The 18,528-nt window shown below is 48.9% G+C and overlaps 2 protein-coding genes across 7 annotated transcripts in view; both read right to left on the reverse strand.

Moving 5' to 3' along the window:
* Positions 1–5,466, reverse strand: part of TARS2 (threonyl-tRNA synthetase 2, mitochondrial) — a 29,086-nt gene extending 23,620 nt beyond the window's left edge. The window contains exons 1-3 of one of the 3 annotated variants that reach the window (XM_080984611.1): positions 3,637–5,458; positions 2,230–2,420; positions 1,231–1,354 (exon numbers count right to left, since the gene is read on the reverse strand). In XM_080984611.1, coding sequence (XP_080840737.1) covers positions 1,231–1,354; positions 2,230–2,420; positions 3,637–3,702 — 381 coding nt within the window. In that variant the 5' untranslated portion in view covers positions 3,703–5,458. Of the gene's footprint in view, positions 1–1,230; positions 1,355–2,229; positions 2,421–3,636 lie in introns of all 3 variants that reach the window. The other 2 variants (XM_080984610.1, XM_080984612.1) reach the window with 2 other exon arrangements.
* A 6,820-nt stretch (positions 5,467–12,286) lies between these two features.
* RPRD2 (regulation of nuclear pre-mRNA domain containing 2) overlaps positions 12,287–18,528 on the reverse strand; it is a 35,855-nt gene continuing 29,613 nt past the window's right edge. For 3 of the 4 annotated variants that reach the window (XM_080984490.1, XM_080984489.1, XM_080984488.1), the window contains one exon: positions 12,287–18,149. In XM_080984490.1, the coding sequence (XP_080840616.1) occupies positions 15,424–18,149 (2,726 nt within the window). In that variant the 3' untranslated portion in view covers positions 12,287–15,423. The remainder of the gene's footprint in view (positions 18,150–18,528) is intronic. The other variant, XR_013980172.1, reaches the window with a different exon arrangement.

Raw genomic sequence — 18,528 nt, forward strand, 5'->3', positions numbered from 1 at the left:
ATATCTTCTCTGTTCCAAATCTTCCAGCCATTATGCAAGGAGCTAGGAAGAAGCCCAATATAATTCCGAAAGGATGACACCCCAGGAGCCTGAGGAAGGAGGGCTGGAGGTTGAGGTCTTTCTGCCTTCGCCTACAGAGCAACGTCACCAGACTAGACTTTCCTGGCAAGAATGACCACACCACCCAGACGGAGAAGGCCGCCCACCCGGACATCCCTCCTGAAAGCATCCTCTCTTGGAACACTGGCAACGAGACACAGCTTGGGTTCAAGCTGCCAGGCAGCCTGCCTCTACAAGCCCCTGAGGCTCACAAGCTAAGGTTTGATGCAGGCAACCAGCCCCTTTTAGCTCATAGCTGTTCACACACCTATTACCCATCAACAAGCTCCTTTTAAAAGCTGCTCTTCCTGTAGCGCAAGGTCTGAGGAACCCATTTCTTGGCCAGGGAGGGCAGCTCTTTCTCTTCTCCTCCCCCCGCACCCCCCACAAAGAAATACTGACAGGTGGGCAGGGCCACCCATCTGCTAAAGTTAACCAATAGCGGTGGGAGGGGAGAGGTCTGTTTCACCAGCACCTTCCTCGTAGGAAAGGATTCTCTGCTCCTCTTTCGGGGTGGGGTAGATATTTATTACAGTGGTGCCTCGCAAGACGAAATTAATCCGTTCCGCGAGTCTCTTTGTCTTGCGGTTTCTTCGTCTTGCGAAGCACGGCTATTAGCGACTTAGCGGCTATTAACGGCTTAGCGGCTATTAACGGCTTAGCGGCTTTAAGAAAAAGGAAACAAACTCGCAAGACGTTTCGTCTTGCGAAGCAAGCCCATAGGGAAATTCGTCTTGCGGAACGACTAAAAAATCGCTAAACCCTTTCGTCTAGCGAGTTTTTCGTCTTGCGAGGCATTCGTCTTGCGGGGCACCACTGTATTTCTTTTTAAAAACAGTATTAATATAAATTTACAGAATCTATATGAACACGCTGCTTATCAGCTGATGAGCAGAGGGTTCAATCCTGCTGCTTGGGCCACACGCCAGTTCCCTGTGGAGGAGCTGGTGGGCCCAGCCAACGAGGAATCAGGGTGTCTGGCAGTGCTGAACCCTGATTTCATCCCCCAGACGTTCTGGTATCTGGAAGGAGAGTGAAGCCCTTTTCCTTGCTTGCTTGCTAAATGCCAGTCAAGATTTAGCAGCTCCCTTCCCTCTCTTCCGCACAAGCAAAACTCCTCTGGGTACTCACTGCCTGCCCATCCCGAGATTCGAAATCCACAAACTCCAAGCTGGCGTTGCCCTCCAGCGGGCGATCCAGGTCATGTAGGCTCCCATTCACCCGTGCCACCACGGCACCCTGGGCCAGACTCCGGCTGCAAGAGCAGTAATAATAATAACAATAACAATAATAATTTATTATTTATACCCCGCCCATCCGGCTGGGTCTCCCCAGCCACTCTGGGCGGCTTCCAACAAAACACTAAAACACAATAACCTATTAAACATTAAAAGCTTCCCTAAACAGGGCTGCCTTCAGATGTCTTCTAAAGTGGGAGGTTAGGACATATCTGACTGGCAACTGCCTCGCAACCACGAGGAGAAACGGACCAGATATTTATTTTTATTTATTTTAGGTACTTCTGCGCTGCTTTATATTAAGAATCTCTAAGCGGTGCAGAAACATATTATTATTTTTAAGGTATGACGATTGCCCCCAAAAGGCAGAAGCTGGAAACTGCCTTGTAGCGAGCTGGACTATCTGTCCACCTAGTTCAGTACTGCACACACTGACTGGCAGAGGTTCTCTAGAATCTCACAGAGGGGCTCTTTTCCCAGCCCGGCCTGGATATGCCACTGGGGATAGAAACTGGACCTGTCTGCTTGCAAAGCAGATGCTCTCTCCCTGAGCTACGGCCGTTCCAGTGAATCAGAAGGTTTCAGATTCTGAGTTAAAGAAGAGCTTGCTAAGCCTTAAGAAGGCCAAAGGTGCTGAACCTCCAGATGCTGCTGAACTACAACTCCCATCAACTTAGGGGCATCTCAAAAAACTTCAAATATTACTCATCTTCTAGGGATATGTTTTTACAAGTGAAGGATAGGATCTCAAATTTTTGGGTCGCACATCTCTGTTCATATCTCAAGAGCTGCCAACCCTTTGCCTAAAACAGTTTGGTGTTTTGTTTTTTTTAAAGTGTTCAAGAGGAAGCACATTTGAAGAAAGCACATAGCGAACATCTAATACACGCACCTGATCTGCAGCGCCACTTGATATGGCGTGGTCATCCAGGCCTCCCCGTTTATTTCACTGCCACCCGGTAGGGAAATCCGGATCGGCCGGCTGTTTTTGTGGCTTCGCTCAGCGCATCGTTCAGCCGCAGCAGCTTTTAGCTTCTCATAAAACGCCAGGCGCTCAGAGATGTGGGAAGGAAGAGCACCCGCCTATAGGAGAAGACATACGACAAAGTCAATCGCCATGAATTCTGTCCTTACCTTAGGGAAACGGCCACTTTCAAAATGCAGAATGACTGACAAGACCCCCATTAAAACAGAAGATGGCCAGCAAATCTAGCAATGTTAACATTTGTTACAGGACTGGAAAAAAAAACACTCCAGGTACTACAGCCAACATAGTTCTGTTGAGGGGAAAGTGAAGAAGTTACATGGTTTGCGGGGAAATGGTACCGTTTGCCGAGAACGATGGAAAGGGGTAAGCAACTGTCTTGGAGCAGTTTTCTCCCCAAAATCAGTAGCAGATAAACCTGGAGGCAGCAGGCTCCCTTTTATACCTGTTAGGAGTGTCAGTGTGACAACTGCCAACCCAAAGAAAAACTGATATACAGACCCCTGCCCTGTCTCTCAAAGAACAGGTTTCAAGGGGGACACCCAGAACGGCAATTCAGTGCTCAGTCAGACACTGAGGGCAAAAATCAGATGCTCTCAAGACAGAGGAAAAATAAACTGCACCTACTGACGGGAGCTTGCCTCCAAAGGATGCACAACTTGTACAGAGATGCTACAGGAGTGCATTTGGCACCTAGTCATTTCATTTAGCAAGCCCCAGTTAGGTGTGTTGCAAATGTATGGGAGCACCATCATAAAGCAAAAACCTTTAAGGTTTGGGGTGGGGAGACTGGATGATGAGCTCCAAAGGTTGTCAAGGGAAGAAAGTACTGTTTTATCTGGAGCGATGCTGGACGCCAGGGGTTGCCCGGCAACCATGCTTCTTCATTCCCAGCAGTGTGGGGGAAATGACACAGTTGCACTCTGTGCATGTTCAGAGATGCTCCATTATGCTGTATCGCTTTGCAACGTGTTTTCTCTACGCAGCACTGTCCTGAAAGCAAGGTTAAGGAACGGCCAAGTTCAGGCCAGATGGTCTCCCCTTGGTCATTCACATAAATCTGAAAGTGCCGGTGCTTTGAAGGACCTGCTACAACAGGCAAAAATCTGGCTCTACTCCTGGGGCGGATGGAAGGCCTCACCCGTTGAAAGCCTACCTGCTGGACAGAAAAACAGCAGCAGCAGCACAGGAGCTCTCAAGACGAGAGGCTGCAATTTTAGAAGTTATGGGGCAGCGAGAAAAATAGGACTGGAGACTGGGAAAAGGAGGGATTCGAAAAATAAATACATTTAAATTAGAAGGCTATCAACAGACCCTGTACAGCCTGCAGAGATGGCTCTTTCCAGCCCAGATCTTCCTCCAAGGCCAAAGGACCTTCATCTTTTAGGATACCCGTGTCAAGTCCTCAGTTCCCACGTGGGAAACTGCCGGGGTCCCTCAGGCCGGTTGCACCCTCTGCAAAAGCCGCTCCAGCATCCCTCTCCACCTTGCAAACTGCAAACCGAGAGCAGAAGCAGCCGCCTGCGTGGGACTCTGCGCGCGCTGATTGGCCGCCTTTGCAAAGAGGAAGAGAACGCGGGTTGGTAGTCTAGCTGGCCAATAGGCTTCCTCCCCCTGGAAGGAGTTTCCTTCCCCCTCCCCTCCTGAAACAAGGACTCGAGGATGTGAAGTTCCGCCCACCTTTCCTCCCCCGCCCGGATCAACGCGACAAGCAAGACGGGGAATTGAAATTCTGCAGCCACCGAGTCTCCTGCAAATTAAGAAGGGCTTCTTGGATCGCAGGCTGGCACGCGAGGTTGCCAGCTGACCAGAAACTGATAGGCAGCCTTTGTGTAGGGTGCAAAGGGGGAAAGGCTCCCCTCACTGCGTGCAGGTGAGAAGCACGCTTTAACCACGCTGAGCGAGGTCTGTCAAGCTGCACAGCTGCAGCGGCCAGCTGGAAAGTTGGCAACCCAGGAGGCACGGCAGGGAACGCTTAGGGCAAAACACAGCCTACCTGCAAAGGAATTTTGTGTCCATACACTGAAGAGAACTGCATGTTGCAATTAAAACCAAAACATAACCAATTTCTGCGTAACAGGCATAAAGCATGCAGCTTTCAGCCTGATAGGTAGAGTTCAGAAAAAGCTGCATTGGTTGGATTTCCACGTCCCCTACGGTACTCAAAGGTCTTTAAAAATGCCTTTATTTATTTAAAACATATGTAGCATAATCAGTGTTCTAAATAAAGTAATTTTTTCCTATGTCTCATTTAAGTACTGTAGGAGGTGGAAATTCAACAGGTGCAGCTTCTAACACTGCCTATCCATCATAGGGAAAGGGGCAAGCTTTGAATTGTGCCCAACTGAATTCTACTCAGAGTAGACACATTGAAAACAATGGACCTAAATCATGTCCATTTGTTTCAGTGGGTTTACTCAAGAGTATGACTAACACTACATACGAACCCTTTGCCTGTTAGGCTGCTGATTCAAGGGCCCAGGGGTTCCTGTCACGAAAAAGGTCATGACCCCATATCCCCCTAGCAGCTCCATTAAATCCTATAAACCAGATTATCAGTGTGCACACACAAAAGGCAGAAAAGGCGTATTTAAGCATTAAAATCACATGTTAGAAAGTAAACATCCAAATATGAATTGGATCCCAATGTCTTTTCAATGAGCAATTCATAGAATAGGCAGGATCTGGCCAAGGACACCCTCTTAAACTCCACTAATTTTTTCCCAGTAGGAGAGTTAAGTGCATATCCTTGAAGCCCTTCCACTGGAATCAATGTGGTATAAAAGTGCCAGGGCTGGCCCAAGACATTTTGGCACCCAAGACGAACCACAAGATGGTGTTCCTCTCCTCCCTGAAATGTAAAGTTCTACATTGCAATCTGCTGCCCCTGTGAATCCGGCCACCTGCAGTGGTCGCCTCATCTTCCCTTGAGGGCGGGCCGGCCCTGCCAAGTGCTCATGAGAGCCAGACAGCTCCCAATATATTTTGCCCCCACCCCAACACCTGAAATTGATGTCAAAACCCTAACCCTCCACTTCCTCCCCAACACTGAAAAGGACCATATTTCACCCTCTGGGTTTTTCATATTTTTAATTGGCAAATCCAAGCAGCTCATACCAGACTAATTTTTTCCTATGAGTAATGGCAGAATGGGCTCTCTACTCTGAAGTCGCTATTGGTGTCTGTTCTATCCAAAGAACGCCTTGTAATTATTTTTCACATGCACAACTGAAAAACCTACCTTTTAAGACTTGTTCCATGGATTACTACCTCACAAAAAACCCCTCTCAAACATGGCCTAGCTTTTAAGGCTTGTTCTGAGGATGATGGAAGTGTTTGCGAATTACACTGGTACCTCGGGTTACATACGCTTCAGGTTACAGACTCCGCTAACCCAGAAATAGTACCTCAGGTTAAGAACTTTGCTTCAGGATGAGAACAGAAATCCTTCTCTGGCGGCGGGCAGCGGTGGGAGTCCCCATTAGCTAAAGTGGTGCTTCTGGTTAAGAACAGTTTCAGGTTAAGAACGGACCTCCGGAACGAATTAAGTACTTAACCTGAGGTACCAGTGTACAAACAACTTGGTCCTACCTACATTTATTTGGTTGCATATCCCAATTTGGCTTACTCTTGGTTGCATGTGCACAGGACTGCAGTTGCATGGATCGGGCCCCATATGTAAATACAGATAAGCTCAGCAGAACTCACTCCTAACTCTGGAGGTAAAGGAACTACTTAAGTAAACAGTGTGCTAGGAAAACAGATAACCAGGTCGTTACCTTGGCAAAATAATCAGATGTGCAGAGAGAGATGATAAATTTAAAAACCAAAACCTAAAAACAAGGCACAGACACAGACACAGAAGAAATAAATTGCAACCCAGTCCTGTAGGAAGCCTTTAAAAGGAGTTGATTCAGTTTTACAAAGAACAAAAACTGAGGTCTAATCCGAGAGTGCCCACATGAGCTATATGCCCAGGCTCACGTGGTGCACTTGCAAGGAAATTTTTATGAGGCTGGTGCCCAATTCAGGTGGGAGAGGAGTGGGCAGTCTCACCCCATCCCCTGGCAACACACATGTATATCATGTATACTACAGGTGCTGGATTTGCATGATCTATGCCTCTTCAAAAAGAGAAGGCAGTTTGTACACAGAGTACTGGTACAATTGGGCCCCCAAATCATTTGCAACGTCGGCATGAAGAGATTTAATAGACCACTGTAAGGTTTGAAGCCCCAGCTCAGGTCTGACCTGTGCATGGAACAGGGACTGGTTCTCTATAGGGGCACTAAGCACACCTGCCAAAGGACAGAAGTTCAGAGTTTCTAGGCAAGGGTGCTGTAGGTATCAGAACGTAAGGAAGGAAGACGAGCCTGCTGGATCAGGCCAATAGGCCATTGAGTCCCAGCATCCTGTTCTCACAGTGGCCAAGTTGCCCTTAATGGGAAACCTGCAAGCAGCATCTCAACACAAGACCCCTCTGCCTGCTCTTGTGGTTTCTAGCAACTGAGATTCAGACCCATTGCTGCCTCCAACTGTGGAGGGCAGAGCATAGCCATCACGGCTAGCAGCCATCAGAAGTCCTCTCACCCATTAATTTAACTAATCCTCTTTTAAAACCATCTGGGCTGGTGACCCATCACTGTTTCCTCTAGGAGCAAGTTCCATAGTATCACTAAACACTGCATGGAGAAGTTTCTTTTCTCTGCCCTGAACCTTCCAATATTCAGCTTCGCTGCACATCCAGCACCCAGACGTGTGCTCCTACGGCAAAGACGCGCAGCACATGAACACAGGCCATGCTTGCACTCCATGCTCCCAGCAACGTCCCTCTCACAAGCACAACTCAAGCCTGATTCCACTCAGCTGACGTTTCCAGCACACCAACAGACTTGGCTATTTCAGCATCAGGTGAAGCTTTTGTCTGTGCAACTTTATTCTTAGATCTTCCTGTCCAAGGCCTTTTGGCACAGATGCTGCCTTTGGTTTCGTATTACTCGCCAGGGTCTTCATTGGACCAGGCCTTCTATCGCCCTAGGATTCAGAGCACCTCAAGCCAATGGCTCGAGTAGAAACAATTCAGCCAATAGCAGCAAGACACACTTGTGTGACAGGGAGCAAGCAAGCCAATTGGAGCCATAGGTTTGTGCTGCCATTGCACACCACCTGCCTCCCCAGGAGATTTTTTTGTAGCATGCTGCAAATATATGCTGTAATCTTCTCTGCCCTCAGGGCTTTCCCTGTGAACAAAGATGTTCTTAGAATCATAGCAATGTAGAGCTGCAAGAGACACATCTAGCTTTGAAAATTTTCACCCCGTGAAGTTGCTTTAGCTGGTTGGTTTAAAAAGCACCCCCGAGTCTTTTGAGCCAAATTATGAACCATTGGATGTTTCTGGCCATCAGGTCACCCCACAAGAACAAGAGTCAATTCAGGCAAAGGAACAGAAGCCAGTCATTCAACGGGCCTGCAGACCACACAGAGCTGCTCCTCCTTTCCCCTTCTGCTTGTGGGAACCACCAGTGCCTCAAGGCCTCCGATGAGCACGGTCCTCTATTTCAAGCTTCCCCAATCTGGTGCTCTAAAGCTGGTTTTGGACTTCAGCGCTTCATCAGCCATGTGTCGCCACTTTAGGCGAAAACAGCGCTGCTACTTGCACTTGAACTTAGCGATACTGCTGACAGCAGCGGCACCTTAAAAGCAGGAACCTTAAAACCCAAGGTTCCACGGCTTCTTCAGCTCCCTGTCAGCCTTTCGGAGGAAATCTTAAGAGTAGGTTGCTGAATCTTGTGCTTGAATAGTCCTCTGCACATCTTCTCAGAAGACATTAAGTTCAAGGCGGTTCACCCCCAGGTAAGTGTGCAGTGGGTTACAGATCTGGTGAATTTTAACCCTGTTCATGGCTCTTTTGGATAAGATTTCTTAGGGACACAAGAAGCTGCCTTATACAGAGTCAGGCCACTGGTTCGCATAACCCAGATCTGCCTACACTGACTGGCAGAAGCTCCTGTTTTAAAGCAAGGGGATTCCCAAGCTTTACTTGGGAGAGGTCCAGGAATGAACCGGGAACCTTCCACACGCAAAGGGAGTCCTGTCCCAGTGACACAGCCCTTAGGAAGAAAAATAAAAAGGAATGCTGCTTTAAGCTGTAACAAAGCAGATTTTAAATACTGGTTGGTTGAAAACCAACGTAGACAGGTGGCACAGTTCCTAGAGCGAAGAGATTACATCAGGGTAAGAACCTGGCCAACCTTACTAGTTATAGGCAAGTTTGGAAAGCTTTGTGATGGCTCTTTGGTGTCTCGGGTGGAAATAGTTCCCCAAGGTGCTTTTCTTGGTATGGAGATGCAAGCAGGGCCCCCACTTGCCATCCTCTTGAGATCAGCTAGGCTAGACATCTCCCTTTGCATGTTTAAAGAACCAGGCCTGAGACCAGAGAAGTCATACTTGGCAAGCAGGAAGGCCCCAGATAACTGAGATGGACTGAAGTGCTCAACCCTTGGGAGCAGGGAGCCAGTCCAGTGAAGAAACACTGCCTCACCTGTTTCAAAATATACTTTCCCCTCACATAATCATCTTTCTCCAGTGGGGATTTATGGCCCTCTGCGGGTCTGCCGTTGTCCTTGTTACTCGCCAGCCCTCCACACAAACTTCTAAGCCAGATTTCTATGCAGCCTTCTGATTTCACGGGCACAAACAGTACAGATGGGTCCCCCCCCCCATTCAATTGGGGGTGCTATCAGGCATACCCTAGTTATGCCTGCCCCAAGAGTTGGCAGAGTTATAAATACTTAGGTACGGACTTGCAGAAGATCCCATAAAAACAAGACAAGCAGGATGAGCATGCAACAGTGTGTAGAGCCATTGGGCTTCCACTCTGCAAAGCTCAGCCCCCCCCCCCCCTGAAAACACTTCCTAAATGCAGCCACTGACAAAAGGGTGACTCCTGGCTGCAGAAATACTGTTCAGTCAACAAAAAACCCAAGCAAAACCAGTTACTAGAGGCTCCTTAGCTGTCCCCCACCCCTGGAAACATTTTTTTGCAATGGTAGTCTCCTCCACAATGATGGACATTTCTGTATTCTTCCCTTGGATGCATATGGCCTGATAGTATTTTGACCACTACCGATCACAAGAGTGGGTGCACTAGTGGGAAAGCTTTGCACCATGAAACTAGTATTCTCTGATTTAAAAAACCCAGCCTGTCACTGCTCAACTGGTTGACTGAGTGCCTGCTGCCCTCACTCTACCCCGGTGAGAAAGGCGAGGGGCTTAATGTTTGAGATGCCACTTGAATTCCACCACAGCAGACTTGAGCAATGAGGACCCTGGTCCCGTAAGGCCACAGTCCTCTGCAAACCAGCTCAAGACGGGAGGTTCGTTTCCGAAGAGACAGCGTTTGGATGGGTGTTTAGGAGTGAGTCTAGCAGTAGCTGGCACTGCGCAAACCAGTTTAAGCAAGTATACTGAGACAGCGGCAAACAGCGGACTGTTAAAGGTTTTGGCTTTGCCAGGGTGGTGGCATGAGCTAAACACCCCCCCCCCGCAACACACAATTTACCAATTGTGATGCTTTTAATGAATCATGGAGGATAAAGCGATCCATGGCTACTAGCTCCGATTTGCCTTAACTACCTCCCTACATGTGGACTTCCTATAATAGGCATCCGCTTGGCTGCTATGAGACCAGGATTTTGGACCACACGGGCTCCCTCTGGGCAGATCCAGCACCCACAATTCTTAACTCTTGTTTCAGGCCTTTAAAAAACTTTACATGTGCTGTGACAGTAGCGAAGTACCTGCTCAGAATGACTTTATCCGGTAGATTAAATGGGAAGCGCTGTTAAAACCTCCCACTCCCCTCCCTCCCACACACACACACACACACACACACACACACTAGGCACAAAGTTCCCTTGGAAGGGACCTCAAGAGTTATCTAGTTCAACCCCCTGAAATACAGGAATCACAGCTAGAGAGTCCCCGACGTATCAGTAAAGCACTGGTGCACTGAGCTGCTGCTACTGCCTGAGATTGCGAATGCAAGCAGACGCATACGAACACATTTTCTAAAGGCCACCTTCTCCTTTGTACCAAAAGTAGTGAAAATAAAGCTCTCCTTGTCATTAGGGTAGGGGGGTCATATCGTAAGTCTTTTAAGTTCAACTGGAGGCACGCAGATCCTTTCCCATGCTGTAAGTACATTCCTTTATGAAAATATAGTCAAATTTGTGCTGCAGCCCAGGTCAGGAGCCAGAAGTGCCAGACCTAGCTGCGTTTTAGAAGGCTTGTTTGTTCCAGCAAGACTGCGCCTTCTGAAGACGGTAAATGTGGGTTCTCGTGCCCTCTACCCCAAACAGATGTCTAAAATTATTTTAAGAACTACCCGTCTACCGAATACTTAGCCTCAAAACAGTGATTATTATTATTATTATTATTATTTAAAAGAACTTTTAACATTTTATAACCAAGAGGGAAAACGGGGTAGGGGTTGGACACAGAGGCAAAATGAGCTTTGCCCAACAATGGAAACAAAGATTTGACAAAAAAACAAAACACCCATTCGATTTCTTTCAGAATTATCTGCAGGTCAGGAACGGTCAAGATGCACAATCCCCACCCCCCACCCCAAAATAAAATAAAATGTATCACAAGCTGCCTTGGAGCCCAATCCACAGGGCAGAGAGCTGGGTCCCTTTTCTCCTAGAAATGGAGGCCACAACAAGTCAAGAACACTTTATTAGTATACAATACAAAAATAAGGAAGGAGGGAGGGCAGGGGAGAGAGAGAGAGAGAGAGAGAGAGAGAGAGAGAGAGAGAGAGAGAACCTCAAAAAGCAAAACAAAACAAAAAAACTGCACTTCTCCGATTGTGTTTTAAGCTTTGGAATTGGTTTCCAGACCTCCTTCCAACACAGAGACAAGATGCATAAATTAAAAGAGCAACAGTCAAGACTTCCTCCAACGGGGAGCGCTGTGGGTCTTTCGGAAATCGGAGGCGGCTCTTCCATCTGCTCTGCTCTTCCCCCTCCAGGCTGGGTTGGTGCCGTAGAAACCACTTCCGGCTCCGATTCCAGGTTGCAAAGCAAGGAAGGGATGGATGGGTGGGGGTCCCGTTCTCAACCTTATGCACCTATTGCACACTTAAGAGAGCACTTATTTACAAGAAGTGTAGAGATATATATATATGTATATGTATATATAAAACATTCAAACTAGGGTATTTTATTAAATTGTGTTAATATACAATCAAGAAGATGGTCTGCAGTTGCTTGCTCTTCAGCCCAATGCACATCTCGGCCCCCCTCGTTCCCCCTGCAACTCCCCCACAAGAAAACACTTGAAAATAAAACCAAGCCAACAAATATTAAACTCTCCCCATCCCTCCTCTTAAAACAGGCACACACAAAGAAAATGAAAAGCACATCGATTATGTACAGTGTTTGTTTCCCCCCCCCTTCCAAAATGGCAGCACAGCCGCACACTTCTGAGGGGAATGGGGTGGATCCCCAAAACATCTGCTCCCTTAATATGGGAAGCAGGTTCCCACACGTTCCCCCAACCCTGAATGCTACCCCCTGCCCGAGATTCGGCTCTGCAAACATGCCAAGTGCCCCACCACCACCCCAGAATGAAATACGCTATTTCCCCTGTGCTATGCAAGTAATTTTGCCTCGGAAGGTCAAAATGCGTATCTAAGGGGGAACTGCACCGGAGGAATAATGGACACCAAGAAATCTGGGGAGGGTGCTGCTCCCCACCCCCACTCCAATGACCCTATAAAAATCTGCCATGAAAGTTCCTTTTTTGTCATCAATGAGAAGTGGGTTCCATAAACGGGATACTTTCAACCCCCGCCAGACACCCCCCTTTCCAAAACAGCTGGAAAGTAAGGGGGGAGGAGTGACTTCTGTGCCTCCCTTCCTCTCCTAGGAAATTCTGCCCTTCATGAGAGAGACTAAGGTTTTCCTTAAAAAATACATGTTTATTTCTTATTTCCATTTTGTTTCTCTCCTTGTCAGATGAAATACAAAAGTAACAGCAAAGGGAAAGGGTTTGTGAAGAAACCAGAGACAGGGAAATCCTCCCTGTCCAACAACCTAACCTTTTTTGTTTTGTTTTTTTACACACACATATGTACATTGCTAACTGTGAACATCTTAAAGTAAAAGCACAAAATCATTCATATATATATATGAATATATAGATCATTCATATATATATATATATATAAAAATATTTTTGTCTTTCTTACAGGTTCCCTTTTCCTGCAAGAAGCCCTCCCCCCGCCACAATGGCACCCCCCAATTCTTAGCATTCTGTGGCAATTTGAGTAGCGGTAACTCTGAGGGTGCTTTTCATTGCCCACGGGTTAATTTTCTTTTTTAAAAAGGATCCATGGAATCGCCACAGAGAGAAAGAGAGCAGCAGAAATAAGAAGTTTCACATTCTATTCTCCTAGGAAGGAAAAATAAAGAAAACTGCGCCACTGCCGCCGCCAAACCACCTTTGCTCGTTTTCAATATTGGTTTTGAGTCCCTCTGCAAATTGTGAAGCCTGTCTGAAGAAACCGTGGGAAAATCTAAGAAGCCGACTCGGGGAACGCTTCACAAGAAAGCTATGCTGAACAGGCCACGTCAAAACGAACTGGTCTGACGCAGGAGAAAGCTGCGATGGATTTCGGCCCTGTGGGTTTATATACAGCATAATGCAAGTAAGTGATGTTTCTTAGGGGGGAGGAGTAGACCGACAAAACCTCCCTAATGTCTAAAGATGAAACACTTTAATCTAGAGTGGCACCAGAAGCCATGCAGTTAAGAGAGAGATTAGCTGTACAGATTAGCCACAGACTGTTGTTAGCTCCCTCGTGTCACAAGGTGGGGAGGAGAGAGATGTTTTTTTTTTCTTCTGAACGACAGGTGCAATTGGACCTTCACAATAGTGAGGTTAAGCTGGTTTATCAGATGGGCGCCCCCTCCCTGCAAGCACTTTTGGGAATTTCAGTTCTGGGGAGGGGTGTTAAGGTTCCTGTGCTCACAAGCCAGTAGCAACCAGGGATCTTTGAGAGGGGTCCTGCCAGGTGCACAATAAGCTTGCGAGAGGATTTAAACTCAATTTTCCTGCTTCCTGGTAAGAGATGAGCTCAATAACTGCTAGTCACAGACCCCTAATATGGAGAGTGACAATCTCTTCTGCTTGGGATCAGAACAACAGGATCTGAATGAACTTGAGTTTACCCTTTTGAGGTTTACCATTCGCTAAAATTAATTTTTCAGGGGAAAAAACCCTGGGAGTAGACATCACCCAGATTGGATGGGTCAAGGAGGACTGTAGGGAAAACTACCCCCCTTTTGTAGAGCCTTGGCATTTTAAAACTGTCAGGTTTTCATAAAACCAAACTCTTCATAACCCCTGGACCTTCAAGATCTACCTGATATATAAAAACTGTTCATGCTATGTACTTTTTTTTAAAAAAGGAAAACTGTGCACATATGAGCTGTGGAATATAGTTTCAAATGCACAGAATAGCAGATTATTCCTAACATTTTTTATTTTTTTTTAATGCAACTTTCCTGTCGCCTTAAAGGAAACGTGGCTATTAAGTGAATCCCAGTTTTTACAGAAAAGTCGTCTATGCCCACAGCTGTGTTGAGAGAAAAATAAGGAGGCAAATGGGCAGGTGGGAGGGGAGACAGTAGAGAAGAGAATCTGGGTGGATCTGGGATCTGGAGAACAGCTCCGCTCTCGAGGAGGGATTTTGGGGGAGGGAAAGCAGGAAAAGACTTGAGCAGAAGGAAGCAGGAGTCGCCTGGCATCAGGTACAGCCATTCTCCGTGGAACCCAATTGAAGGGAGCTGAAATTCACTAGGCCAATGTGTCTGCTGAGGCACAGATGCCTTGTAGAAAATGCTATGCATTAACTGTAGACACCAAGCCGTTTTCACTGACTGATGACACCTCCTTGCCCATTCCACTCCTTAAAGAGCACAAAGCTCGCTATCTGAGCAAACTAAGTTCAGAAAAAGCAGGAGAGCTTGGCATCTCCCAGCAGAGTGCTGGCCAAATCCTGCCCTCTTATGATTTGGGGGTGAGGGAGGGATTTAAAAGCAGCAGCTTTTAGCAATGCATAGCTGGCTTCAAGAGGAAGGTGACCAGGGGGAGAGCTTGGGCCATATCTGCTCCCCGCCCCCCAAATGACTCTAGCAGCCTCAGCCAGCTATAAGCACCAGCATAGAATTTGCCCATTACCCACCCTGTTTTTAACCCGTCTCCAGATAACAATCTCTTTAAAGCCCTTGAGACCCCAGGCAAAGTGGAGTTATTCTGGCATGGGCTTCTCCCGTTCCCATCCCTTTGCCAATCTGAGAAATGTATGAGAACTTTAAGAACCTAAAGAACTGCAAGGAAGCAAGAAAAAGGGATTAACAGGTGCACAGAAATACCAAATCCTTCCCTTTCCCCAACGGTTGACTCAAGCAAATACTAAATGTGCCCATGAAGAATCAGCCCAGGCCATTGAAGGGTGCGGGGAGAGTAATTCTGACCAAAAAAGGGGGGGAAAAGGAAAAGAGGCACAAGAAGAGTTAAAAGCGACAGCATGAAAGGCAAGCTTTGACTTCTTGGACCTTTTCTCTTCCTAAATTGTGTTAGGATCTTTTCTCCTAACTCTGACTTCAATGCTAGGGGAGTCCCAATTTGCTATGCGTTGGCTCAATATATATATATATATATAAAATATAACCCTATGTTTCAGGAACTGAAAAGTCTTTATTTCTACGTTCACTTTATGGTTAGGTTTTTAGTTATTCTGCAAAAAAGAAAAGCCAAAACCAAAACTCACTCTCTAAATTTAGGCCGTCAACTAAAAAGCCCCTCCAAACAAGCAAAGAGAATGAAAATTGGGGGTGGGGGGAGGGGGAGAATGCAATAAATGCATTGAAGTACAGAACATACCTTAATTGACAACGAAAAAAGTTGTGGGGCCCTTTAAGGGGCAGATTGGTTTGTTGTTCTTGTTTTTAAAGAAAAGACTTTAAACATAAAACGAAAGTGAGCATGTCACTTCCGCCGCTCTCTAGAAAAGTTCTGGAACACCTTCATTCAGTACCTGGGAGGGAAGAAGGGACGTTTTGGTGCGAAGAAGGGGGGGCCCCTGGCGAAGGGGGGCCGAGGCCTTTTTAAGCTGTTAAAGGGGTCTCTGTTTAAGAACAATTCCCTGGGTCGGAAATCTGGCCTCTGGTTTCTCATCCCCAGCCCGCCTCGGTTTGTGGCGTCCCGGTGAGGGGGGACAGAGGAACTGATGTTAAGGGCCGCGCCCAGAGGATCTCTTGGGAGGGTGCCCAGACCCAGGTTCTCTCTCGCCCGGCCGCCGTGGTCGCGCTGCCCCTGGCCTAGCTGGTCCCGAGATGCTCCCGATGGCATGCTAAAATGCTCCTTCATTGTCCCCTGGTGCACGGCCAAGGGGCTCTGGCGCTCGGCGGCTAGAGGGGGAGCCGGGAACGGGAGTCCGAGGTCCCCAGGAGGGGGCGGCGGGCTGGAGAACGGGACGCTGCCGTGCTCCCCGGGGAGAGGAGGGGGCGGCTGGGTGGGGAAGGGCACCCCGCTGCGTTCCAAGGAGGGAGGCGGGGGCGGGGGGACTCCGTGGGGCAGGCCGAGCGGGGAGGCGGCTTCCTTTGAGAAAGGGCCGGCGTGATCCACCGACGGCATCCGGGGCGGGGGGACTGAGTGGTCCCGAGAGAAAAGGCTGCCGAGATCCTTCGGAGGCAGGGACTGAGGCCCTGTGGGGGGAGGCGGCCCAATTTGGTCCATGGGGAAAGACGCCCCGTGCTCAAGGGGAGGGGGCGGCACGTGGCGGTCGAAGGCGGCAGCGGCAAAGCCGCCGGGTCGGAAGTTGTTGACGTTCTCCTGGAACGGCGGTCCACGGTCTTTGTACTGGGTCGGGAAGCCGGACACGCCGCTGCCGCCGCCACCACCGCCGCTACCACCCATGGGCGCCATCTCCGTCGTACCCGAAGGACCGTTATCGAAGGTACTACCTGCGCTGCTCAACTCAAACCACCCCGCTCTGGGGGTCTCTCGCCCGTGGCCTCGGCTCCCTTTCCCAAGGACTCTTATGGACTCTACTGTCTGGATGGGCTCGCCAGGCATGCCTCTGCTGGAGGCATTGTGGTAGCCCAGCGTTTCGATGGGGGCTCCCTTCTCTTCGGTGCTGTCGGGCAAGTCTAGGCAGGATGACGACACCCTGGTCTCGATCCGGTAATGCTCCTCTTGCTGCTTCTGCTGCTCCCCCCCAGGAGGAACCCCCACCTGGCCGAGGCCTGACAGGCCCGTGCTGTCGCTGGGGCCCCCTTTCGCAACCTGGCTGAAATGCTTGCTCTCGTCCGAGGGCTTGCGGGAGGCGTTCTTCAGCATGTTCTTGAACTCAATGGTTGAAGTGGCGGAGATGGAAGACACGACGGGCTTGTCTGCGTTGCTCGTGGGGAGTCTGCTGGCCGGGGCCAGGAGCGCGTTCTGCGGGGAGAAAAGCGACCTTTGGGGGACCAAGTGCGGGGAATCCGGATACTGCTTCTGAGGCATGGGTTTGGACAAGCTGTTGTGATTGGAATCCGGTGGGAAAAAGACATCGTTCTTGCTCGGCGTAGGCGAAGCGTCTGAGCCGGAGTCGTTTCCCCGCAAACCGTAGCCTCCGTATATTCCAGGCGAAGGCAATGGGTCGCAGCTTTCGCTCTGGTCATGGAGAGCTCTGATTGACTGGGGGAAAGCAGATTTCAGGCCAAACCCGGAGGCACGTTGACCGTAACTCGACAGAACAGATGGGTACTCGGAGGGGTCAGAAAGCTTGGTGGACTTCAGGATTGACTTTCCTGGCTGCTTCTCCAGGTTCACCAAAGCAGAAGGCGGTGGGCCGGAGTAATCAAAGTCACGGTAATCTTCATCCTCCTGGAATGAGGTGTCTGGGTAGAACTTCTCTTGCGGGGAGTCCATTAAAGAGGAAGGCAACTCTATCCCATCGGAAGACTGCTTGTACATGCTGGCTGGAGAATCTCGGCTCAAGCTGAAGGACTTGTACACCGAGTTGGACAATTCTTGGGGGTAGCTGTCATCCCGGCTCTGAAGGGGTGACCTTGTGCTACTCGGAGTAGAGGATCCGGGGCTGATGATCTTTGACAGCAGCGACATGGTGTCCACGTTGCTGGATGACGGCTTGTCCATCATCTCATCCTGAGTTGGAGTCCCGCTCCTCTCATCCCGGACGGGAGTCCCATCAATGCTGTCCATAGAGGTGCTTGTGGGTCCGCGGTTGAAATCAGAGGAAGACGACTGGCTCTCGGGGGGCGCGGCGGCAGACCCCAGGCTGCTCAGAATGGGGATGTTGAGGTTCAGGCCGCTGAAACCTGGGTTCCCCTTCAGGAAGTTGTGTATCTTCATTTCCAGACTTGGGGAAGGGGGTTCCAACTCGAGCTTGGCCTCTGCCAGCTCGGAGGATTGGCTCGTGGGGTTCTCAGCCGGCCGAAGGGAAGGGCTGACATTGTGGGAGCCGGAGAACCCCAAGGAATTGGTGGGAGGCTTGAAACTGGAACTGGGGAGGCCCACACTGTGCCCAGAAGGAACCTTGTTGACCGAGGTGGAAGAAACCTCAGCGGAGGAGGAAGAATTTGGAGAATAGCCAAAACTCTGGGGCATGAAGGGCTGAGCATTAGAGGAAATGTTCCTTCCTTTTACAGAAGAAGCCGTCGTGTTGGCCGGCGATGCCGACGTACTCTGCGACGCCATCTCGGTGGGTTGGGCTGTGTTTCCAGCCACACTCTGGAGGAACGAGGACAGACCTGGAGCGGAAGAGGAACATTTTGATCAAGAAGCAAGAGGGGCAAGAGAACCACCTCCATAAAGTAGCAGCCTTTCAGCGAACCTTTGCCAGTTCTTTTAAAAATCCTTTTAGAATCTAAGCCAACCCAGGTTGTTATTTTATCTAACCGTTTTACTGGACTGTTTTGCTGCTGGTCAAGGGCCCGGGAAGCCCCAATCTGCAACCGCACAGTTGTGCCAATCTCAACTTGGCCTCCAAGAGCCCTAATTCCCCTCTACCTGAGTCAAGCAGGCAAGTGGCCACAAGTTATTTTATGTATCACTGTGATTTTGGGATACTGGGTTGTCTCAAATGTTAGTCCTACTTATGAGCAGAACTGCTTAAATTACCCAACGCAA

The sequence above is a fragment of the Podarcis pityusensis genome (assembly GCF_964106645.2).
Source record: "Podarcis pityusensis genome assembly, chromosome: 16".
Classification (NCBI taxonomy): Eukaryota; Metazoa; Chordata; class Lepidosauria; order Squamata; family Lacertidae; genus Podarcis; species Podarcis pityusensis.